The 25,125-nt window shown below is 41.2% G+C and overlaps 3 protein-coding genes across 9 annotated transcripts in view; all 3 read left to right on the top strand.

The window, feature by feature from the left end:
* grm2a (glutamate receptor, metabotropic 2a) overlaps positions 1–5,943 on the top strand; it is a 50,811-nt gene extending 44,868 nt beyond the window's left edge. For 2 of the 3 annotated variants that reach the window (XM_020703019.3, XM_078946857.1), the window contains 2 exons: positions 4,818–4,995; positions 5,497–5,939. In XM_020703019.3, coding sequence (XP_020558678.1) covers positions 4,818–4,995; positions 5,497–5,570 — 252 coding nt within the window. In that variant the 3' untranslated portion in view covers positions 5,571–5,939. Of the gene's footprint in view, positions 1–4,817; positions 4,996–5,496 lie in introns of all 3 variants that reach the window. The other variant, XM_004068547.5, reaches the window with a different exon arrangement.
* Positions 5,944–11,801: 5,858 nt separating this feature from the next.
* Positions 11,802–19,123, top strand: parp3 (poly (ADP-ribose) polymerase family, member 3). Of its 4 annotated transcripts, XM_078946858.1 has the most exons (12): positions 11,802–11,870; positions 11,918–11,974; positions 12,263–12,484; positions 12,563–12,688; positions 14,108–14,287; positions 14,372–14,510; positions 14,737–14,960; positions 15,137–15,292; positions 15,394–15,480; positions 15,564–15,741; positions 15,830–15,973; positions 18,127–19,123. In XM_078946858.1, the coding sequence occupies exons 3-12, from the start codon at positions 12,314–12,316 to the stop codon at positions 18,300–18,302; spliced, it is 1,581 nt and encodes a 526-aa protein (XP_078802984.1). In that variant the 5' UTR covers positions 11,802–11,870; positions 11,918–11,974; positions 12,263–12,313; the 3' UTR covers positions 18,303–19,123. The 4 variants fall into 4 exon arrangements, with proteins under 4 accessions (XP_078802984.1, XP_023810490.1, XP_023810491.1 ...); XM_023954722.2 differs by having other exon boundaries at positions 11,834–11,974; XM_023954723.2 differs by having other exon boundaries at positions 11,835–11,974; positions 12,060–12,484.
* Positions 19,124–19,289: 166 nt separating this feature from the next.
* gpr61l (G protein-coupled receptor 61-like) lies at positions 19,290–21,986 on the top strand. Of its 2 annotated transcripts, none has more exons than XM_004068546.5 (2): positions 19,290–19,538; positions 20,218–21,986. In XM_004068546.5, exon 2 carries the CDS (start codon positions 20,270–20,272, stop codon positions 21,554–21,556), a length of 1,287 nt encoding a protein of 428 aa, XP_004068594.1. In that variant the 5' UTR covers positions 19,290–19,538; positions 20,218–20,269; the 3' UTR covers positions 21,557–21,986. The 2 variants fall into 2 exon arrangements, with proteins under 2 accessions (XP_004068594.1, XP_078802989.1); XM_078946863.1 differs by having other exon boundaries at positions 19,399–19,538; positions 20,213–21,986.
* The last annotated feature ends 3,139 nt before the right edge of the window (positions 21,987–25,125 follow it).

Below are 25,125 nucleotides of genomic sequence, written 5' to 3'. Positions count from 1 at the left end.
GAAAAACAACCATTAGCTGCTGGTGGCCTGCCAGTGTGTGAATGTTTGTGTGAGTTTGGAACACACCAACACTGCTGGTCTTGATGATGTTTGTCATTTGTAAAGAAAAAAGTCCTTTTAAGTACATGAGTAACGGAATTCATACATACTTACACAACATGTTTATTCATGGCTGTTTGGAAAACGGATTCAAAAATCTGAAAGGTGTTAAACAGAATTCTGTGAAGGAGGGAGACCTTTAACCAGCGAGTGCAAAGATCAGTCAATAGAAATAAAGGTTGTTTCTCAGGTGAAATGATTCCTATTGACAGCTACAGACACATATTAGGTGTTTTTTTTTCAAGGACAGCCTGTAATATTCCCCATTGCTTTGTATTCCTCACAATTCAAATTAATACAACATAAATAAGAATGCATGCATTTGTTTATCAAATACCATCAATTGGGGTTTTCAGGCCGTAAAGAAAGCCTTTGGAGTTTTGTGCTTTTAAATCCTCTGAAAAAGACCATGTCTGCTGGGCTCTTGAAATAAATAATAATCTTGCTTTTGCTCAAATCAGGCCACTAACATTTGAAATTTTAACTATTTGCCCAATTTTGTGAGTGGGGTCCAACGTTCCAGGTCCAGAAACCGGAAGAAATTTCCAGAAAAAAGTCTGCTAGCTTTTGCTACTTAGCTTATCAGTTCCATTGATTGGAAGCGTTTCCCAGCAGGTGCTGTTTTCTGCAAGACAATTGACTTTTCAGAAACAACTCACTCCATAATAAGCAAAACTGAAATCCAAGACTAAAAACTATTTTGGTCCAAGAGTTGGTATTTTCGTATTTTATGCCCGACCATCACCCAATGTCTAATCTCTGGCTTGAACAGAGAACAGTTTTTACTATATTTATCTCAGTTTTTCTGTCCAAATTGACTCTGGAAACTAATCACTACATCATTTACCTCAGGGCTTCATTTGACAAAAACATTAATACATAAAGTCCTATTAACTGTCACACAGCTAGGGGGATAAATTTGTTCTCTGCATTTGACCCGCCCACCGGGAGAGCAGTGAGCTGCAGACACAGCCATGCTTGTGTCCCTTTCTTTAGTCTTTGGTTTGACTCAGCCACAGATTTGAACACAGGACCGTCTAGCTTCAAGGCAGACACTCTACCACAAAGCCACTGAGCTGGTGTTAAGTGCAAGCCCTTTCTTATTGACATTTTATGACGCTCAGACCTTCCATGCTATAACTTTAGTCTGTAATATCAACCACTTGCATTTTTGTCCTGTGAAAAGCAGAGTCAAAATCAAAATGATAACTTCATTAGTTCTAATCATTTAAATAAATGTAAAGCTCGGCTAGTTAAATAAGGATGTAACCAGATAAAATCCAACAGAGACGGAATTAAATATGAGCACAGCTGCTGTACCAGATAAACATTTTGAACAGTTTCTGATTTTGCTGCAGATAAAGCTGCCTGTGACTGCAATCTTTTTTATAAAATTGACATCATTTTTAGCATTATTATCTTGTTGACATAATTTGGTTTCAAAGTGATAAATAGATACTGGATTTACTCCAGGCTGCTGCTCGTTTAACTTTATTTTTTTGTTGATAAATCGAGTACAGTGTGATTTGCTGTAACATCCTTTGATGCTTTAGTTAGTGTGCGCCTGTATCTTTTAGAGAAGTCTGCAGACAGACAAATTGGCAGGTTGGCAGGTAGGGGGTGAATTCACAGTGGTCATCCTTAAACACAGTCATGGGCTGACACTGAAAAACTGTTTAGGTTTAGGGAATTACCCGTGGGGAACCCGATCAGTGTGTAATGGAAAAGACACAGAAGGAGGCAGGCAGCGGAGCCCCCTGACACAGCTGCCATTGCAGGAACATGGAAGAGGCAGCGAAGACCACGAGGGCTGAAAAGGAACTGAACGTCCCTGAGTGTAGCTATGTGGAATGGAGTGTGAAAGACTGGGATGCTGAGTCCCAGCTGTGCTCCCTCTATCCTGGGACTCTAGTGACGCCCAGAGGAACCCTTCCTCCACCCCCTCTAAACAACACAACTCACAGCCTGAACAGGCTCATTAAAAAGATGTAATCCCCCTCTTTGACTGATGAATAATTACTGAAGCAACTCAGACGGCACAGCTACTCTAGTTTTTCACCAGCAGTGGTGTTTTCCAGCTTTATCTCCGCTGTTCCTCTAGTCGTCCACTGCTTTTCAGACTGAATGGAGATCTGCAGCTACGTAACAAAGATTTGACTGATCAGCAATGATAGCAGCTTAATTCAACCAACTATCATAACCCTTTGACTATAATGAGTGACTCTGAAAATCCACTCTGGGGAGAAGATGCCCGTTTTAATGGAAATGTTCATCATGTCATTTCAGGAGAAAACAGAGAAATGAAGATCCAAACCGGTCACTCTCCTGTGTATCCACTTTTTACAACCCCGAAGCTCTTTCCTTGTTTGGAGTTTACCTGATCAGCTGACATTGCAGGACATCAGCGCTTTATTCTTGTGCCGCAAAAGGGTCATAATGACATTTAAACAACTTCACACTAAAGAAACGAGTTTTTAAATACATTATATCAATGTATAAATATATCCAATTAAATTCAGTGAATTAAAATAAGGCCAGATTGTTTCAATTGTATAAGGTTTATATAAGTGAAAAACAAATTACATCAAAGGGTCTCCGGAGTATTCCCTGTTCTAATCAAAGAAAGTAACCAGTAACCTGTTTCCTAAAGACCTGTGACCTGTAAACTCAGTTTGCTTAACCAGGTTTAGGTATTTGGCTGCTGTCAGCAGTTAACTTCTAAAACCTGTTTCTCTGATAACCAAGTTATAATGGGTTTGAGTTCCTTTAGGAGTGTTGCCCAGGTGTGGCTGTGTTACCTGACTCTTGTCTGCAGGAGCTAAAACTATGTGAGCTAAGGCGGATAGATGGTTTTGAGGTGGTGAAAAGAGGAAATATTTACAATTTATAGTAACTGTTGCAGATTTTAAACTGTTCTGAGCTGCAAACAGCTTGACCTTGATGAATGCTGCCAAAAAAACCTCAATAGTTACGAAGGCTGCATAAATATGGCAAATATCAACATTAACCTTTAAATTATAATAATTACTTCCAGCTTTTGTTAGCTTACTGATCCCATGGCCGTACAGCTTCGTAGCCCTTGTGCTATCCTAGGCACTTTAACATTGGGAGTGGGGTCATCTAGACCCACTGGACAGTGCTCTGAACCTTTTTTCTTCAATGATTTGTGATCTTCACTGGTGTCCATGGATTACATGAAATCTTTCCACCTTTATCCACCTTTGCCATGGTAGGGAGAACACGTCAATGGAAGGGTGGGGTCACAGGATAGCACAAGGGAACAGAATCCACATGTTTTACATACTTTTGGGCACAAGGAAATGAGAGAATTGTTGACCTTAGACTCTTGATGCATCTTGAGGAATAAAAACAAATTCTCCCAATACAGAGGCTACAAGCTGTTGAGCTTATTCCTCAATTCAGGATAAAAAAATGAAGCAGTACAAAGATTAAAAATAGTGAAGCTGACAAAAGACAAGAAGTAATTTGAACAAAAAAGAAGTGAAAGCTTGGTGGAATGACAGGAAAAAGTACACATTACTGAACAAGCAAATAAAGTGATGGTTGTCTAACTTGATTTGTGTCCTAAAATGTTCTCTAAAAATCCCTCAAAGACCCACTCTGGTGAAAACTATGTTTTAGTGTTTTTAACATGTTCTTCTGGCATTTTTTCTCATGATGGAGGGCAAATATACAAAAATTAAGATTAAAATTGTATTTCTGAGTATTTCTTTATTCAAATTGTTGTGAATGAGGAGCAGAAAAAAAGCCAAGTTGCTTTTTTGTACGTAGAAAATACACTGGGTGGACCCTAAGCTCCCTGCTCTGCTCCATTCTGATGCATCCACTTGCAGACAATTAAAACCATGAACGTCTTCGTTTTCCTCGTCTGAGCTGGAATCTGGAGCAAAACTGGACGGCTGGACAGCTCCAATACTGCTCACCATTTTTGTTGCACGCTAATGTTAGGTTGGAGGTGTGAGAGGCTGTAAGGTAGTGGGAGAGCATGTGAACAGAGAGCTCTCAGTAACGAGGAGCCTAAAGGAAGGCGGGGTTGCTCCACATCAACAGTCCCGCCCAGAACACCAAGGTGACTGAGATGAATTTCTGATGAACTCTTGCCACTCTGCGGAAGCTATGTCCTAGAAAACAACAGTTTTTTTTTTTTTTTGGCTAAAAACTACATGATCATAATTAAAAGACCACTGTGAGTGCTTTTAGAACAGAACAGAGAATGCTCAGAGTGGGACTTTTAATGAGTTGGCCTGTCATTTTTTCCCCAACGTATGTTTATTATCTGCGTTTCTTTGAGCAAGACACGGAACTCCCCGTCTCTCCTGGTGATTAGAGGTTGTATCTGTATTTGTATTTATTTAATAAAGGGACAATGCATACAAAAACCGTGCTCTAAAAAAGTAAGTATTCAGGATTATAGCCTTAGCTAATTGTCATCGTCTGGGTGAAAATTAGCAGTGATGGGACCAGTGTTTGGCTGCGGAGCCACCATCAGTGTGTGAATGTGTGCGTACATGGGTGAATGGGACTGTGACCGCAAAGTGCTTTTAGCCTTCTATAAAATAGTAAAGCACTACATAAGTAAATGTCATTTCCCATTACTGATAAATCACAACTAATATTACAGGAGGAATTAAAAATGAGCAGACAGCTTGTTGAGGATATTTTTCAGGAGTTTTAAATGTTGCGTTTCTCTCGTTTAGGTGCAAACCACAACTATGTGCATCTCCGTCAGCCTCAGTGGGTCGGTGGTTCTGGGCTGCCTCTTTGCTCCAAAGATCCACATCATCCTGTTCCAGCCACAGAAGAATGTCTGCACCCTCAGGGCGGCCACCACACGTTTCAGTGTCAACACCGCGGCGGCGTCCAGTTTTTCTCAAGGTGCCACCTCACATACAGCAGGATTTACAGCAAACCCCTTACAAAGCAAAAACTTAACCTCAAGAAAGAAAAAGGTCTCTCCTTTAAAAAAAAAGACTTATTTTCTCTCTTGGAAGAAAAATAATCTGATCAAGAGATTTTTTCATTACCAAAATAATCTTAGTTTAAGAAAACATGTCTTAATGACAAGAATGTTTTCTTAAAATAAGAATTCTTGGTAAGACCATTTATCTTACCTCATTGGCAGATTTCTGTTTTTGCTTATTCAAAGAGCATCTGCTAATTGTCTAAGAACTTTTGACATATTTCTAAGGGGCCTGTTTTTCCAGTGTACAATTGATGCAACCCTTGTGCTATCCAAGGCACTTTAACATTGGGAGTGAGATATGATTACATCTGTCAAACCTCTGCCTTGCCACTGAAACCATGCACTCTACAGCGGGAAAAAACAACCGAACCCTTTTATAATCTCTTCTTCTTTTCTTTTTTTTTGCTTTGCAGCATCAACCTCCAACGTTGTTCCAACAGTTTGCAACGGCCGAGAAGTGGTAGACTCAACAACATCCTCGTTGTGATCCAGTTTTAGACCTTTTGCTGAGAATTGTAAACAGAGTAATATAATCAATAGTTCTGATTCAGATACTGACCAGGTCACACAGATGATCGTCTTGACTTTTCTGTCCTCAAAGTGCCGTGAGTACAATGTTCCAATAACTTAACTTTGTTCTTTGACTCGTAGCAAATTGAAATGAGATGCCAATAAAGTTGAACATAACCTTGTTTTTTTGGAAATTCTATTTGCAAAGATGAAGTAAAATATAGTCAATATGTTAAATGTAATATATTTAAATGGTTTTTATTGTACATTTTGGTGAACCAGTTTGTGCTTTCATGTAATTATTGTAAATAAAATGTGTTTTTTATAAATATGAAAAAGAAAAAAACTTGGTTTTTGAGTGTGTGTGCGTGTGTGTGTAGGTGTGTGTGTGTCTATGTAGGAAGAAAAATAACTCTGCACATGTCAGTAAATTAAATTATTAATTTGGCCCACTTGAAATGTAAATCAAACATGCATGACGTCCCTGTTCTAAAGACCAGGAAACTTTTCTGCAGGACAAAGGGAACTGAGGATCAATACCACCAACCCTAACGATAGCAAATACTGTGTCTGCGTGACTATTTCAGTGGTAGGACCTTTGCTACTTAACCCTTGTGCTATCTTAGATGACCCCACCCTTACATTGACGTGTTTTCCAAAGGTGTATAAAGGTGGAAAGATTTCATGTAATCCATGGACACCAGTGAACATCACAAATCATTGAAGAAAAAAGGTTCAGAGCACTGTCTTGTGGGTCTAGATGACCCAACTCCCAATGTTAAAGTGCCTAAGATAGCACAAGCGTTACACACGAACACACGTCATGTGGAACCTGACATTTTTATTGCTAATCATTGAAGATCTGCTATCTGCACCATTCATCTGAAAAAAAAACATGCAAATAAACAGACAAAAAAAAACACTATATGCTGCTATAAAATAAGACCCACTAAAGCAATTTATGAAAATACACAAAACAGGGACACCAAGCAGCAAAAACAAATGTTTTGTGAAACAGAACAAAGCAGCATTAGTGGAGAAAGACTGCCACCTTGTGGCCACTTTGTCATTCCACGCAACATCCAGCTGAAGGCAGGTAAATATGTAAAAATGTAAGGCGGGAATAGTTTTACATTTAGTTGAAATGAAAAATAAAGCATATGGAGTATTAGCTGGGGTTTTAGATGTTTTCAAACAACCAAATCTAAGAATAAACTAGTTTAAGGGGAAACTGCTGTCAATGGCAAATTTTTCAATCATGAAGGATTAAAGGCCTAAACTTTGGGGAGACACCAGATACGTGCCAGAGGCGGTGGAATTATCTTACTTGGATCACATCACATCAATAATGATTAAGATTTTGTGGAGAAAACTGAAAAAGCTACTACACAGGTGCATGTTTGTCTTTTCCCTTGCAAAGTCAAAAAATAAACAAGAAATGAAGTAGAAAATCACTTTGCCCATTTTAATCTTTCTAATCATTTTATTAAAAACAATAAAGCAAAACAAAACCAATTTAATAATAAAATAGATATAAGTGAACAATCTTATGCAATGAAAACAATTTTGTCATGTTTGTCCTAAAATGTAATAATTTTAGATCTTACAGCAAAACAGACCTACGGTAATCCACACAATTGACGTTTGAGGGTTTTGTATAATATAATCTTTGTTGTATATAAGTCTTCTATTATTTATTTTTTCCTTTTTTCAGTTTAACTCAACTCTGAACTTGAGAACCGCATGCATGTGTTCTGTTGCTTCACATTTCTTAAATACAATTGTGGTTTGTATCTTTAATGTCTGTGACATAAACATTGATGCAGAAGCAAACCTGTAAACTAGTGAAAATAGTCTACAGTTGATGCTGTGGCTTAAAAAAACTCAAATATTTGTTGAGTGGTGAGCAAACAATAAAAATAGTATGCAAGTAAGAGTATTCCTAATTGCAAATTGCACAAAGAAATGCAAGAAAGTACACTTTAAACCTAGTAAATAACAAACGTATTAGCTATTATCACAATCTAGTTCACTGCAAATAGTTTAAGATTCTTTAGTTGGGTCAGGATCATTTTTGAAAATTCGTGAAAAAGGTCAAAACAAACTGTAATTTCTGTGTATTAAAAAACTGGGCAAAAATCAAGGATAAAAACAGAAACATCCCTTTGTTCTCAGCTTTTTCTGGCAATAAAACTGCTTTCAGTGATACGTGGAAAAACTACTCTCAACAAGTTAGAGATTTTGTGAAAAACTCAGTGGATGTCATAAACACGGTGTTGGTTTCACTTCACAGATTTTCAGGATAGGGAGATAATTGTTTTGGGGTGACACACACACCTCATTTAGTGTTTTCCACACACTGTTCTCACTGTGTTACTTATTGGGTCCAAAACCAAAAAAGTCTAAAAGAAAAAAAGCTTTTAATGTGGCATCAATCTCAACATTCTGTGGGGATAACAAGCTGATTTTCCAAGTTCATCATTCAAACAGTCATGAACACACGACGCGGCTGAACGGATAAGCAGCATCACCTGACCATAGCGCCTTCAGGTTGGTAGTAGGCAGTCAGATGTTGCCGGTGAACTTGTCTCAAAGTGTCATCAGCAGACTTACACAAGACACAGAACTAGTGTCAGAGTGTGTGACAGTGGAGCCCCGCCTGCGACAGACCACAACCATGACCAGGACCTAAGGACCTCTGACCTCAGACATGGTTTAGCAAACGCCACACAGCTGCAGGTCCGTTTACCAGATGTGGGGGGTACAAGCAAAGCACGGTGGAGTCCAGACAAGCCAACCAAATCCACCGCTTTGACTTGAATGACAGACGACCGCTGCAGGAGACTACACTGACACCAAGACACACGTATGCAGTACAAGACCATGTGACCTGGACAATGCAGCAACGGTATACCGTCCTGTTCTGAGGAGTGTTAGGTCACCTTGTACTGAAATGATGGTCGTCAGTGTGGGTGGAGATGGCGAGGTGACCACTACGCTGAGGTCAACATGGTCCCCAGGGTTTGCGTTGGAGGAGGAGCCGCAACATTCTGCACAGGCATCAGCTGTCAGTACACAACCGATTTGGTTGTTGTAAAAGGTCCAACCACAGCTGGTTCTTACCTCAGAGACATCATAGAGCCATCATCATCCCCCAATTTCACCAGCACACCCCCAACTTTTTGTTCATGGATGATAATGCTCCACCACGTGATGCCAGAACTGTCACAGGTGGACTTCAGGAAGTGTGACCTATGGCTGATACTTTCATGGGGATCAACCCCTCTCTGAAGGGTACAATATAAAAAATGTATAACTTCTTACTATCCAGCCTTGATTCAACATCTGACCATCTATGCGTGGCTTGGTGAGAAGAGCTCCATGTGGACATAAATGATGATCAGTGGAGATCTGTGCTTGGACAAATTCACTCCTCATAAATGTGTGCCCACTGTATCATTTAATGTTAAGTGGTTCATAGAGCTCATTGGTCTAGAATTATACTTGCCAGAGTTTTTCTTGGTACTGATCCTAACTGTGTAAAATGTAATCTAGGCCCTGCATATCTCACTCATGTTTTTGACATGCCCGTCGCTTTCTGGAACTCTGTGTTTGACTCACTAGCCTCTGTCTGTTACGTCAGAGTACAGCAATCCCCAATGAAAGCTCTCTTTGGTGTACTCCCGGACAATCAGTCCCTCTCACCTTGGTCTGAGGGTCTTGTAGCTTTTTTGACACTGCTTGCCCGGTGGACTTTCTTGATGCGCTGGAAAGATCTTTGCCCACCCACTCATTCACAATGGATAAAAGACTCACTTTCTTTTATCAAGCTGGAAAAAATCAGACATTCTATTAATGGTTCTGGATCTAAATTATCTGAAATTTGGTCACCTTTCTTAGAACATGTCCTTGACCTTAGAAACGACCCAGTGAGCTTTCAAATATATCAACAGGTGTGAGGTGTTTAATGTCTTTGCTGCACATATATTGGTAGCACAGTGTATTGTTTGTATGATTATTTTATTTATTTATTTGTTTTTATCTTTTTTTATTTTTGTAATTTTTATTTTCGAATGGTGTAATTGCGTTTTTGAATTGTTTTCTTATTTGAAAATTTTCTAAATAAATCATACATAAACAAAGGAAGTGTGAGAGTCTCATATGGTTTGGCCAGCAATGACCTGAACCCAACAGAGCACATCTGAGACCAACTGGAGCAGAGACTGGATGATGGTACCCCACCCCCAAGTTACCTGCAGAACTATGCAGCACCTGTAGAAGAGTAGAACGCCTCAAAACGACATCATGAGGCTGGTGAGGAGCAGGAGACGCCGCTGTCAACAAGCTTCGTTATGGGCATGGCAAAAGGGGAGGCCTCTCAAATGTGATGGCCTGCAAAAATCCACAACTAACTAAAGAAATTAAAAATGACCAAAAAAACCACAAAATTAAAACAAAAAAAAGATGGACAGATGGACAAATAGACAGAGAGACATAAATATGGAGAAAAGAAAAATGCAGCCTCAGCAGGCCAGAAAACAGTGTTCTGTTGGTGCGGGTCCCAAGCCCGGTAAATGCAGAGGTCTCAGGAAGAACACTCAATATCAGATTTATAAGACATATAAAAAAGATCAGAGAAGATGGATTTATAGATAAATGTAATGATATAATGATAACATGGTTTTCCAAGCAATTTTAAGGGCTTGGAGGGATACGACACCTCAAACTCTCAGTACACCCAGAATGACACCCCTCCCCCTCCGAATCTCTACCTGCACCCCAGCAAATGGTGGAAATACCCGCTATTGACATCAGTCAGTTTTACTTATTGTTGTCTTAATTATTTGGGCAATGAATATCAAACTAATGAAAAGGATATTTCTTCTCATTCATTATTACGGTAGTCAAATCAAAGGGAACTTTTGCACATTTTATTAAAATTCAAAACAAATTGGAAAAGCGACTGATGTAAAACATCAGAATCCCTAAATTGTACTTGTTAAAAGCAGACAAAAAAGTAATATTGGTTTGATTCTTCTCTGTCTTTATCAGTGCAACAATGAGGGTTAGAAAGTAAACTAAAGTAAAAAGTAAAAACTGAAAGTAAAAAGTTGCATTTGTGGTGGAAATATGTTTAAATGTGTAATTGCTAAATGTGGTTGCTTTAAATTATTTAATGGCATTGCTTCTTAACCCTTGTGCTATCCTAGGCACTTTAAAATTGGGAGTTGGATCATCTAGACCCACTAGACAGTGCTCTGAACCTTTTTTCTTCAATGATTTGTGATCTTCACTGGTGTCCATGGATTACATGAAATCTTTCCACCTTTATCCACCTTTGTCATGGTAGGAAGAACACGTTAATGTAAGGGGGGGTCATAGGATAGCACAAAGGTTAACAGAAGAAGAACCCCGTAGAAAGGAAGTTAGTTTTCCTATTAAAGGGGGTGGGATAACTGATGTACAATGGTGTGATCCTGACTCGCACCAACGTTTCAAGATTTGAGAGAAATCCACAGTATAAAGAGGTTTAATGCTGATCTAGTTGAAAAATACTCATACAAACAGAATTTATTCCAAACACGTGTAATGAAGTGTATCTCTTATACCGAAATTGGGGCATTTTCCTACATTTTAGAAAATCATGTCACCGAGACAAACGGTGGTTGAGTTACAGCAGTTTGTTCAGAATTTCAACTTGAATTTTTTAAAGACTTTAAGTACTTGCGAAATCATTTGAAGACAGCGGAAAAGTCCACAAAGAGCAGAACAAATGCCTGTTTGAATTTTTAAATAGAATAAAGAAAGCAGATGTTAGGATTGTAGAAAGTTTAAGGTTGCAGAAGACCCTTCCCCATGTACAGTATTTCTATGGTAAAGGCTTCAGCAACTTCATTGAATTGCAGAAGAACCATTAGTTGCAGAAGAAATTGCACAAGATAGGAATAATATCCATAACTTCCATAACAGAAGATCCGCACGGCAAAAAAACGTACAGAAGAGCAGTAGGTTGATTGCATAACGAAATCAAACTGATCAAACCAATAGAAGAGAATAAAAATAGTTTGATAGTATGATTCAAACTAGTAGAAAGTGTTCTCCATCATTTTTTTGTTTTTTTACCAGTGCTGCCTTCCTTCATCAGCCACTAAACTTAGGGGACCTGATCTAACTTGCTTCTGCCGCCAGGGGGCGACAACAGCCCGACTGCAGACGTCCTCCATGTGTTACAACTGAAGATAAACAAAGTGCAGTCGGGCTCCACCCCGCAGTCACGGTCTGTCTCCGGTTCGTGGCCTGTTCACCCATTCAGAGACAAAGCTGTAACCGGCCTTTCCTGTCTTCTGCCCCTTCAATCGGCTGCTAGTCTGTAGCTAAACGGTGAGTTTTCGGTTGTTCGGTAAAGTGATGACACGTGAACGTCGGTCGGACGGTGTTGGTCTGATCCGGTCTCGTTGCTTTGCAGAGATTCGGTTCGCTTGTAGCTGCTGACGTGCCACCGTGTTCGTGTGCGGGACGTTTGTGTCCGAGCATTTCCGGTGTTAAACTGTGACCTGTCAGATCATTAAATTTGTGACCGCAGATCCACGGAGCCACGCCGGCCGTGGGCCTGGAGACACAGACAGACATCGCTTTACTTACTCTACTTTGTTTACCTGCTACTTAAAGTCACGCAGGACGTCTGCACTCCCGTGTCTGCGCAGACACGACCGGGGAAACATGGCACCAAAGAGACGAGCTGCCTCTGCTGCCAAGGCTGGAGGGAAGAAAGTGAAAGAGGAGCCCAAAGATGCCTTCACCTCCGCCAAAGAGGCCCTTCTGGCTGCAGGGGCCCAGCCCAAAGGCAGAAGGGCGGTGGATGAACAGTGTCCCCTGGCTTCCACGGGCGAGGTGGGCTGGTTGGCCCTTTATGATGATGTCAACATCATTATGGCTTTTTGATGGAAACAAATGCGTGGTTCTCACCAGGTGTATGAGGACTACGGCTGCATGCTGAACCAGACCAACATAGGTCACAACAACAACAAGTTCTACGTCATCCAGGTCGTTCAAGAAAACAAGAGGTTTTATTCGTGGAACCGGTGGGGGAGAGTGGTAAGTGGGTTCACTTTTCCTTTCATTTCCAATTAAATGTGAAGTCTTTCTTGGTGTTTGAACATGCTTTTATTAGGAAAATCTATCTTAAAATGACATTTTTAAGTATTTTTATTATTCAAATCGTTGTTAATCAAGAGCAGATGAAAAAAATGCTGTTTGCAGAAGCTTGTAAGTGTGATGTACAAGTTTCTACGGCAAGCCAGAAGCTCCATTCTGATGCATCCCTTTGCAGACAATTAAATCCATGAACGTCTTTGTTTTACTCGTCTGAGGTGGAATCTGGAGCAAAACTGTACGGATGGATAGATCTGATATTTCTCACCATTTTAGATGCACTGGTAATGATAGGTTGGTGGTGGTGTGAGGGGCTGTAAGCTAGTGGGAGAATGTATAAACAGATGGATGATGGGAGGGGTGGGTGGGCTCGCCTTACTCCTTGCCAACAACTCAGACGTGAATTTCTGATGAACTCCCACCGCTCTGCAGTAACTATGTCCTAGAAAATGACACAAGTGTTTAGATTTAGCCTAAAAACGGCATACATTACAATCAAAAGACCACTGGGAACGCTTTTACAATAGATTAATAGACTTTATATTATTTGATGTTTGATTTTTACAGTTCAAAATAATTAGATTAGATTATATAACTTTATTTATCCCACAATGGGGAAATTCACAGATATGCAACAGCAAGGACATTCAGAAATGACATTCAAGTTAAATAAATACATAATACATAAATAAATAATAAAATAATATTAAATAAATAAATAATACATCTAAATGTGCAAAATAGTGTGTGGTCATCTTAAGCTGTACATGGAAACAAAAGAGGTGAACAGATGAGTCCTTCATGACAGTGTCCCAGATTCAACATGAATCATAGAGTACATCATGTACAACAAAGAAAGTACTAAACAATTCATAAAACAAACAAAACAAAAAACAAAAAGGAATAAAAAAGCAGCAGCTAAAAACCAATACATCAACTATCAGAAGCACACTGCATCCATAGTGATGATGACTGTGTAAGTAGCCAAAATAGTTGAGGCAAATTCTGCACATGCAAGTTTCCTAATTCTCTTGCGTTGCTGGTGGAGATGTAAACAACTGTTAAATCACATTTAGTTCCATTTTTCTGATACTTTAATAATAGTTATACATTTTCTCACATCATTACAGTGTGAAATACATTTGTAGTTTGCTCAAACATCTGCTGCACATGACACATGTTTATTTTTACCCTATCAAGAATGTATTTATTATCCAAATACAAGATATCACCAGTTTCTTTAGTAATGTTTGGAGGTTTACTGGAATACAGACTTTACAAAGACTGTCAGTTCCTTGTTGTAATACACTTCTTCCTCTATCAATTTGCATGTGACTGCCTCGTCCTTTCATGCAAATTCAGGGTGAAGTTGGACAAAACAAACTCAACTCATTCGATACGCCTGAGAAAGCTGTCAAGGACTTTGAGAAGAAGTTTAAGGACAAGACAAAAAATGACTGGAGCAACAGGAGCAACTTTGTCACTCATCCTGGGAAATACACTCTGATTGAGGTGGAAGGAGAGCAGGATGCCGAGGTCAAGGCAAGTGCTCTGCTTTATCAGCCAGCAGATGTTGGTGTCATTGATGGCAGCCGTACTCAGCATCTTCTTTCTTTTTCACTCCAGGTTGACAGTGTTGATGGAAAAGCCGTCAAAGTGCCTAAAAACACCCTGCCTTGTACCCTCGATGAAGCCACTCAGAAGCTCATTACACTTATTTTCAGCAATGACATGTTTAAGGAAGCAATGGAGTGTATGGACTTAGGTAAATGTGTCTCCTTTCTCCATCTATTTATTCATCTGTACCTGTTCAGTGGGCTGTGTGGGTATTTATTTGAACTGTTTTTGACAGAAGAACAAGTGTCTTCCTCACATTTTAATGTCTAAATTAAAACAACGTTTCCCAAAATGCTAAACTTTTAAGCCAAAGAAACGACAGTCCAAAGCTATACCCACTTGATTTTGGTCTGTGTCTGTTTGTCATCATGCAGATATCAAAAAGATGCCCTTGGGCAAACTAAGTAAGGTTCAGATTGCAAAGGGCTTTGAGGTTTTAGAGGAGATTGAAGCAGCCTTGAACAAACCCAACCAAAGACATCTTCTAGAAGAACTTTCCTCCAAATTTTTTACCACAATTCCTCACAACTTTGGCCGGAACAGGCCCCCAACCATCAACACCAAAGAGATCATTGAGCATAAAAAACAGATGCTTATGGTAAGTGGGAGGAAATTGGTTTTGATCAACTTGTATTACTGTATTGGTTGCGTAATGGTGCAGCTTTAATTTAGGTTATATGTAATATAGAAATGGTTTTGATGTTTTCTTCTGGAGTCTGATTTGACGCCCTCGGTGGTCTTTACCCTGAACTGTTGTCTTTTGGTTCTGCCTAGGTCCTGGCTGACATTGAGCTAGCTCAGACTCTGAAGTCTGAAACGGAGAAGGCTCAGGAAGAGATGATCGAAACAGTTCCTCATCACCTGGACCAGGACTACATGTCTCTTAAATGCAAGCTTTCTTTACTGGACAAAAAGTCTAAAACATTTAAGGTATAGTCTCTTGATAAAAACTGCTGGAATCCTTTCAGTCATCGCGTTCTTTTTTTTTTTTAACAATGTGAAGTAAATCCCATCTCTGTTTGTTTGTGAAGATCATCGAAACGTACCTTAAAGCAACTTCTGACAAATTCTATAACCCAACAATTGTCAATGTGTGGGAGGTTGATCGAGAGATGGAGGTAGGCCCACATAGAACCCTAACTCCACATGTAGTACAAAAGAGCAATGGGCCCGCTTCTGTAATTCTTGTTCCACCCTGTAGGGGCAGCGTTTTGCTGAGAACGACAAGCTGGAAAATCGTCGTCTTCTTTGGCACGGTACAAATATAGCAGTGGTTGCAGCTATTCTGAAGAGCGGCCTGAGGATAATGCCTCAGTCAGGAGGCCGCGTCGGTCGTGGGATCTATTTTGCATCTGAAAACAGCAAGTCTATATGTTACGGTGAGGCCACAGATACAGCTTCATTTAGAAAAAGATAATGATTTGAAAAGTGTACTGAATTCCTTTTTTTTTTTGTCACAAATTCTAGTACGCACCTCAAACAAAACAGGGGTGATGTTTCTAAGCGAGGTTGCACTTGGAAGAGAGTACACTATTACCAAGGATGAGCCCTCTTTAAAGGAAGCGCCCTCAGGTTTTGACAGTGTGGTGGCACGAGGTCGAGTGGAACCAGGTACTGTGGTCGCTGGAGTTATTTCATACTGTAAAGTCTTTGCTCTTGCAGGTACATCGTAATAAATTAGAACATCTTTCAAAATGTTTAGTCTAAAAAGTGTCATTTTAGCATAAAAAGAAACTGATTTTGACGGGAGACGCATTCAATAACGTGCGGAATGCGGATTCTTGAATGCACTTTTAGCATAAGGTGTTCACACTGGACTGTCGCTACCCGATATAAGTGCGTGTACTCACAGTTGGAAGAGACATGTCATGTGGTGCATATCTCAAGAATCTTGCTCTCAGCTCTATTCCAAACTGTAATCAATTTCTCTTTCACGATCATTTCTCAAACCCCTATGTCGGTACCAAAGCTGAGTGATTGATAGGTCAAAGTTCAACTGGTTCAACTTTCATAGCGCGTTCAATTGCTGCATGTTTTGAATGAAGAGCTTGAAAATGGACTTAAAACTTGCGTTGCAATGCATGAGTTTTAAACATGGAAGCCTCCAAACGTGCGTTTAGATAGATGCATAGCTACAGAAAGACAGATAGACAGGCTGACTGACTGACTTACTCATTTGTTTATTATTTCACTAACAGATTTCATAGTATGTGAAGTGTATTTGATTAATATAAATATATTCAGGATAGGCCTGCACAATATACCGCAAATTTATCGTTATCGCAATATCCAGCTCTGCAATATGCATATCGCAAAAGACGGCGAATATCGCAATAAATCGCAAACCCAAAATGTGTTAAACAATCTTCTAGCAGCTTGAAGCATTTAACGAATCAAATAAATCCCTTTATGCTTTGACCAATCAGATGGACGCCTTCCCATTGTTGACCAATCAGATGGAGGCCTATTATGTTAACCCTGGTCCTGAAGAGCCTCAACCCTGCCTGTTTTCCAGCTCTCCTTAACCAGCTTGCTGTTGATTGGCTGACTCAAGTGATTTCACATCCTGATTGACTGAACACACCTGATTTTGGTTATCATTATCGAGCAGTCTAGGGAGAATTGGAAAACAGACAGGGTTGAGGCTCTTGAGGACCAGGGTTAGCCACCCTGACGTTTGTCCCCCATGTCGATGAGGGTCATTTGGAGTATAATTTTTAAACTGTTGCAATGAAATGGGAATGATGTTTTTGTTTTTTTTCTATTTGTTTATTTACCGCAAATTTATCGTTATCGCAATATTGATCACTAATATCGCATATCGCAAGTTTTCCTCATATCGTGCAGCCCTAATTCAGGACATATTCAACTATTATTGTATTTCTATGCAAATATGTCTAAATGTGCAAACCGTGTCAATTCAAAATGAAATTGAATCAAGTGGATCGAAAGAATCGTCAATCGAATGGCATTAATTCTGGAAATTGTTGGCCGAGCCCAGCGTCAGTTTTAAGGTTGTAAAACTCCTTACTGCACGCTTTATTTACTTTTATCAGACAAACTGAACATTTTTATACTTTTCTCCCTTGTTTTAAACTCTCAAAATTCAAACCTGAATTATCAAAATGATCCTACGTTTGATAAGTCTTTGTATGAATGTACGAATGCTGATTGTGTTATTTTCTGCATTATTCTCGCCTTGATTGCTTAAAAAAAACCAAATCAAAATCAAATCAAACCTTGGTAGAAAAATAAGTCCAGTTTTCTAGAATGAAAACAAAGATCTACTCAGGATCGAAGATATATGTAGATCTGTCAAACTGAACGTATTCTGTTCAGGAGACACCGTGCTGAGGAGACTGAATGACAAGTTTAACAGCCAGTCAGGACACGCAACATGGTGCACTGAAAAAAAAAAAAAGGAATGCCAAATTACTGAGAAAAATCTGCGTAACACGGAGGCTGCGAAAGGTTAACCACAAAATAACGAGGAACCACAGGAATCAAATTTTTAGAAACATGCCAAAAATATACAATACGCTATCAAAATGAGGGGAATCCATATATTAATTTTTAAAACTGTATTAAGGAAACAAATGGACAACATTCAAGCTTATTGAAATGGATGAGACCTCAGATGCACCGTCATTGTCTTGACAAAGCTACTGATAGATGTTGTGTTGTAGAAGCTGCAGCTTTCTAATTTTTCTGATAAGTCGTGACATGTAAATTAGAAATGAATTTTGGATTGGTTTTGTTTACAGATCCCTCTAAAGACACTTTCATCACCCTGGAGGGTAAAGAGGTGGCCGTTCCTCAAGGAAAAGCCCAACACCAGCCCCGGTTCTCAAACAGCTCCTTCTGCAACAGTGAATATCTCATTTACAAGGAAAGCCAGTGTCGCCTTCGCTTCCTGCTGGAACTGAAAATGCGTCAATGATTGGAATCACAGAGAAGCACCTCAGCATGAGCGATAGATAAGCTGTCGTGGAGTTTAATGTACCTGAAGATCGCTTTAAGGTGTTGAGATGACTGCTATGACCAAATCCTAATTCTTTTCTGTGCCTTCCAGCATGGTGCTGCTGCAACTTGTGTCTTGCGTTGCATAAACGATGAAAGTAATGCTTATTTTCTCTGTTGATAGATAAGATTGTAACCTTGCACTGTAGTGTCACATTTATATCTGCATAGATGTGTGAACACAGCTACATTTGGACTTTTCTTGTAGTTTGATGCTGCAGACAGTCCTTTATTAAGCGACTAAGAATGTTTTGGTTTTACCAAAGTCTGTTAGCCTTCTGCTCCAGTGTGGAGCAAATGGGATAATATGCAGGTACTGGACCCACTTGGCGAACAGTTTACTTTAGAAGGAAGTTTCCTCTTCTTGAACATTGTCTTTAAAAAGGTTATATCAATCCTTTTTCCTCTTTGGATTGTTTCTTCTTTGAATACCTGTGTGATTTGGTTCAAGAGTTCTTAACTAGAAGGAAAATAAATGTCTGGGATCTTTTGCATGCAGCATGGCTTTAAAAATGTGTGGACCTTTGCAGTAGTTGTAAAATGACAGTACATCGCAGCAACATTAAGGCTCTCTGTATTTGCAGAAAAGATGCATATGAAGTTTTGGGAGATGTTACAAGGTTTCTTGTAAGAAAAGCTCTGATTGTGTCTGAAATGCTGCTTCCAAGTGAAACTACATTGCACATGAGATCACTTTAATGAGTTAATAAAATGATAATCCTCGTAAATATGACTGAAAAATATGTGTATGTGTGTGTGGATACGAGGCTTTTGAAGAGGTGGAGTGTAGGACCCAGGAAAGGACGGTGCTGAAGAGGAACAGAGGAGCATGTGTTGATGTGCAAACGGGAAAAAAGAGAAAACCGTCCAGAGTCACAATGTGTGACAGTCAGTGCCATGCACAGCTGAAGATAAGGGGGAAAGGAGCCACTGGAGGAGTAATTAAAGAAGATATCAGAAGCTTTTCAGGAATTTGCATAAAATTCAAGCTTTGGAATCATCCATCTTCTGCGTGACTTAAATGCCTGTTTGGATCATTACTTTTTTGAGCACCTTAGAATTATTATTACTATGTGGGACTTAAACTGGAATTTAACCTGGTTGGACAGCTGATAACCAACTGGTTTAAACTGCAAAGAGTGAAGATGAACTATGGGTAAGTAATTTAATTAAAATGACCGTACTTGAGCTTAAAAAAAAGACTGAAAGGATGATATAAAAATTAAAACACGTCAACAGTTTTTATTGTTTTTAGGCTCCAATGAAACCTGGAATATTTAGCTTGAAGTAAAAAAATGGCCAAATTGAAAACAGTTTTAGAGACGTAACATTTCTTTGGAGATTGATTTTTTTAATTAACACTTTCCTGTAATTAAGGATTGAATTTCATTATTCAATAGAAGTTAGTTTATTGCAATGTCTTTATCACATGGTATTTTACTGCAGCATCTTACACTCCTGTATCAAATGTTCTTATTTGATTTTTTTTAATCTCTTGATGCCTGAATTTATTTCCAGCAATGGGGTAAAAAAAGAATTCACTTATGTTTTTGCTTTCAAGTTGATCCTAAATATTTGCATTAAAAGTTGTGAAGGGGTTAAAGATCCCAGAAAATCGGATGCATGGAACTCGTAATATGAACTTACTTTAAGATAGTTGAAGTATTATTTTTGGGTTAGGAAGTCTTATTGTGTTTTTAGGAAAAGCCAAAGCGATGAAAGTGAGGTTGGATAATTTCTCCATTACTTTTACCAGTGGCAGTTCAATTACTGGTAGTAGTTTACACAAATGCCTGAACATAATCAATCTATTTTGCTTTCTTTTCTGAGCACAGGAAATCCACGTTCGCAATCATCTGAGATGCAGATGGAGGAAAGGCTGGAGGAATGATGGCTGACAAGACTAGCCCCATGATAACCTCTGATCATTCAATTTCTAATTTTTCCACTGGGTTATTTGGGCCCCATCCCACAGTCCCCCCTGATGTGGGCGTCGTCACAAGCTCCCAGTCTCAAATGAAAGACTTGTTTGGGTTGTTCTGCATGGTAACGCTGAACCTCATAGCATTGTTGGCCAACACTGGCGTGATGGTGGCTATTGCTCGTGCCCCTCACCTCAAAAAGTTTGCATTTGTGTGTCACCTCTGTGCAGTGGATGTGCTGTGTGCCATCCTCCTCATGCCTTTGGGAATCATATCCAGCTCCCCCTTCTTTGCCACTGTAGTCTTCACCATTCTGGAATGTCAAGTTTACATCTTCCTCAATGTTTTCCTCATTTGCCTGTCCATTCTCACCATCACAGCCATCAGTGTGGAACGTTATTTCTATATTGTACACCCCATGAGATATGAGGTCAAAATGACCATAAACCTTGTTATTGGTGTCATGCTCTTGATCTGGTTCAAGTCCCTTCTCTTGGCTTTGGTTACGCTTTTTGGTTGGCCACCTTACGGTCATCAGAGCTCCATTGCAGCCTCTCATTGTTCTCTGCATGCCAGTCACAGTCGGTTGAGAGGAGTCTTTGCCGTTCTGTTTTGTGTGATCTGCTTCCTGGCTCCTGTGGTGGTTATTTTTTCTGTTTACTCCGCTGTGTACAAAGTAGCCCGCTCTGCAGCTTTGCAGCAAGTTCCCGCTGTGCCAACATGGGCAGATGCAAGTCCTGCCAAAGATCGGTCAGACTCCATCAACAGCCAGACCACGATCATCACCACCCGCACTTTACCCCAAAGACTATCCCCAGAGAGGGCCTTCAGTGGAGGCAAAGCTGCTCTCACCTTGGCATTCATTGTTGGCCAGTTCTTAGTTTGCTGGCTGCCTTTTTTCATTTTCCACCTTCAAATGTCCCTCACGGGGTCCATGAAGAGCCCTGGAGACTTGGAGGAGGCAGTCAACTGGCTTGCCTACTCCTCATTTGCAGTCAACCCATTCTTCTATGGGCTGTTGAACAGACAAATCAGAGATGAACTGGTCAAGTTTCGACGTTGCTGCGTGACCCAACCTGTGGAGATCGGGCCATCCAGCCTAGAGGGCTCGTTTCAGGAAAACTTTCTTCAGTTTATTCAAAGAACCAGCAGCTCATCAGAAACTCATCCAAGTTTTGCCAACTCCAATCCCAGAAACATGGAGAACCAAGCTCACAAGATTCCTGGGCAAATACCAGAGGAGCAGGCTTAGACTTTGAACTGTGCAAATCATGGAATTCAGAGCTAATTTGTGGACCTTTCCTTTTCTGGATTTGTTGATCAATTGACTTTGAGAAACAGGCTCTCATGGGTGAAAACGTCTCTGAATGAATACATGCTCTGAAATTTCAATTCATCCAGCAGAGATTTTGACCAATGACTGTGAAGGTGTACCCTGGATTTATCTGCATAAAACACAGTGTTGTGTTGTACTTTGAACATTTGGATTAGAACTTTACCAATATGTGGGTTTGTCTCACTTTAGTCTTTCAGGTTAATGCATGTGTGTATAATATATCCTATTAGTGTCCAAATTCAAATTATCAAAAGTGTTGAAAAGCCCTTTTATGATCAAAGAATGACATTATAATAAAGCAGCGTGCTGTGATTCTCTTCTATCATTAAACCATTCCTTCCTAGTGCTTAGTATGACATGCTTCTTTCACCAGATTATACTTTACAGTTGACATGTAGAACGATCGATAATTTACATAATCTGTCATGGAGTTAGAACATGATTCACTCAGCAGCACCAACCCTTTGATTTATTCCTCTGTGATAAATCCTGACTGAAGTGGGCTCACTGAACAATCCCTCATTTCAGACAAACACTGGCTTATGAGTGAGCTGAATATAAAGGTATAAAATTAGTCCTTGTACTTATGGCTTAATGCGATGGTGACAAGCGAGCAGTGCAGTGAAGATGGGGAGTTCACAATGGAAATCAACACTGCCTGGATACTGCACTAAGAGCAGCGACAAAGTGCTGTTTTATGGCCTCTTTTGTGTGTATTAGTCTGCCTTGTAGACCGGAAAAGACAGTTACGTGGTTACAGCAAATAATAGCAAACACCTTTCTGTGATATGAATGTCACTTAGTAAAATGCTCTCCGTAGACACTCTAAAAATTATAATAATGAGACCAAAAAGTCCCAGTTACTTACAAAAGACAATTTCTCTTCAAAAACACTTTTGTTGTTTTTGATGCTGCGTTTTACATAATTATAAAATCCAACCTGTTATAAAACTTACAGAGACACATTAAGAGGATCAGTCTGTTACTTTTTAAAAGCTTTGCTGAAGCAATTATGGTAGTCGTTTCCTTACATCATCAGGTTTCTTTGCTTAGAGCAGATAAGAGAAATTAATAGCTCCGTTGGTCAAGGGTAGGACGGGCTCATGGGAAACCAGGGTTGGACCCCCAGGGGGGTTTGATGATCCTCATCCAGTGTGGGTCCTTAGGCAAGACCCTTCGTGTTACTGTGTAGCCAGAAATCTGGATCTCCCTGTGCCCGTCCCCAGCCCAGATAAAATACAGGGGTGTGTCAGGAAGGGCATCTCTGCCAAGCCCTGCTTTGCTGTGGCGATCCGTGAAGTGATGTGCCAAAAGACTCATCAATGAGTCATCCGCTCTGTTTCTTCTAGAAAGCTAGCACTTTGCTACAGTGTTTCTGGTTGACATTTTCTTACATCATCAGGTTCTTTTGCTGGTTATAGAGCAGGTTATAGAACCACAAAGGCAAAGACTCATTTGAAAGACCATCCATCCATCCATCCATCTTCCGCTGCTTATCTGGGACCGGGTCGCGGGGGCAGCAGTCTAAGCAGAGATGCCCAGACTTCCCTCGCCCCAGCCACTTCCTTCAGCTTCTCTGGGGGGAACGCCTCGGGGTTCCCCCAGAGGAGCTGGCCAGCCGAGAGACGTAGTCTCTCCAGCGTGTCCTGGGTCTTCACCGGGGCCTCCGCCCAGTGGGACATGCCCGGAACACCTCTCCAGGGAGGCGTCCAGGAGGCATATGGACTAGATGCCAGAGCCTCCTCAACTGGCTCCTTTCAATGTGGAGGAGAAGCGGTTCTACTCCGAGCCCTCCGCGGGTGACCGAGCTTCTCACCCCATCTCTAAGGGAGCGCCCCGCCACCCTACGGAGGAAGCTCATTTCAGCCGCTTGTATTCGGGACCTCGTTCTTTCTGTCATGACCCATAGTTAATGACCATAGGTGAGTATTGGAACGAAGATCGACTGGTAAATTGAGAGCTTTGCTTTTTGGCTCAGCTCTCTCTTCACCACAACTGACCGATACAGCAACCGCATAACTACGGACGCCTGTCAATCTCACGCTCCGGTCTTCCCTCACTCGTGAACAAGACCCCCAGATATTTAAACTCCTCCACCTGGGGTAGGGATACTCCACCCACCGAGAGATGGCAAGCTACCTTTCTCCGGTCAAGAACCATGGCCTCGGACTTAGCGGTGCTGACCCTCATCCCAGCCGCTTCACACTCGGCCGCAAACCGCCCCAATGCACGCTGGAGGTCCTGGCTCGATGAAGCCAACAGGACAACATCATCTGCAAAAAGCAGAGAGGAAATCCTGTGGTCCCCAAACCAGATCCCCTCCAGCCCCTGGCTGCACCTAGAAATTCTGTTCATGAAAACTATGAACAGAACCGGTGATAAAGGGCAGCCCTGCCGGAGTCCAACGTGGACCGGGAACAGGTCTGACTTACTGCCGGCTATGCGAACCAAGCTCCTACTCTGGTCATCCAGAGACCGGACAGCCCTCAGTAAGGCTCCCCGGACCCCACACTCCCAGAGCCCCCCCCACAGGATACAACGGGGGACGCGGTCGAACGCCTTCTCCAAATCCACAAAACACATATGGACTGGATGAGCGAACTCCCACAAACCCTCCAGCACCCTAGATAGGGTGTAGAGCTGGTCCACTGTTCCACGACCAGGACGGAAACCGCACTGTTGTTCCTGAATCCGAGGTTCGACTATCGGACGGACTCTCCTCTCCAGTACCCTGGCATAGACTTTCCCAGGGAGGCTGAGGAGTGTAATTCCCCTGTAGTTGGAACACACCCTCCGGTCCCCCTTCTTAAAGAGGGGAACCACCACCCCTGTCTGCCAGTCCAGTGGTACAGTTCCCAACTGCCACGCGATGCTGCAGAGACGTGTCAGCCAAGACACTCCCACAGCATCCAGAGACTTGAGGTACTCAGGGCGGACCTCATCCACTCCCGGGGCCTTGCCACCGAGGAGCTCGTTGAATACCTCGGTGACTTCAGCCCGGGTAATAGACAGGCTCACCCCAAAGTCCTCGTTCTCTGCTTCTTCAAAAGAAGGCATGTCAGTGGGATTGAGGAGATCCTCAAAGTATTCCTTCCACCGCCCGACAATTTCCGCAGTCGAGGTCAACAGCCCCCCACCTGCACTTAAAACTGTGACTGTGGAGAACTGCTTTCCCCTCCTGAGACGCCGGATGGTTTGCCAGAATTTCTTCGAGGCCAACCGATAGTCCTTCTCCATGGCCTCTCTGAACTCCTCCCAGACCAGAGTTTTTGCCTCCGCAACGGTCCGGGCCGCAGCTCGCTTAGACTGCCGATACCTGTCAGCTGCCTCTGGAGTCCCACAAGCCAGCCAGACCTGGTAGGACTCTTTCTTCAGCTTGACGGCATCCCGTACTTCCGGTGTCCACCACCGGGTTCGGGGGTTATCGCCGCGACAGGCACCAGAGACCTTGCGACCACAGCTCCGAGCAGCAGCAGAGAATGGAA

The sequence above is a fragment of the Oryzias latipes genome, chromosome 5, assembly GCF_053564925.1.
Source record: "Oryzias latipes strain Hd-rR chromosome 5, Olatipes_Hd-rR_3.1".
Lineage (NCBI taxonomy): Eukaryota > Metazoa > Chordata > Actinopteri > Beloniformes > Adrianichthyidae > Oryzias > Oryzias latipes.
The sequence above is the reverse complement of the archived record's forward strand: the minus strand, read 5'-3'. Positions and strand labels throughout refer to the sequence as shown.

Bases quoted from the DNA above. Each gene is read 5' to 3' on its own strand.
- gpr61l (XM_004068546.5), top strand. From the start codon at position 20,270: ATGATGGCTGACAAGACTAGCCCCATGATAACCTCTGATCATTCAATT.
- parp3 (XM_078946858.1), top strand. From the start codon at position 12,314: ATGGCACCAAAGAGACGAGCTGCCTCTGCTGCCAAGGCTGGAGGGAAG. The intron at 15,481-15,563 runs GTAGGCCCACAT...TCCACCCTGTAG, and splicing joins AGGTTGATCGAGAGATGGAG to GGGCAGCGTTTTGCTGAGAA. The intron at 15,974-18,126 runs GTACTGTGGTCG...TTTTGTTTACAG, and splicing joins ACGAGGTCGAGTGGAACCAG to ATCCCTCTAAAGACACTTTC.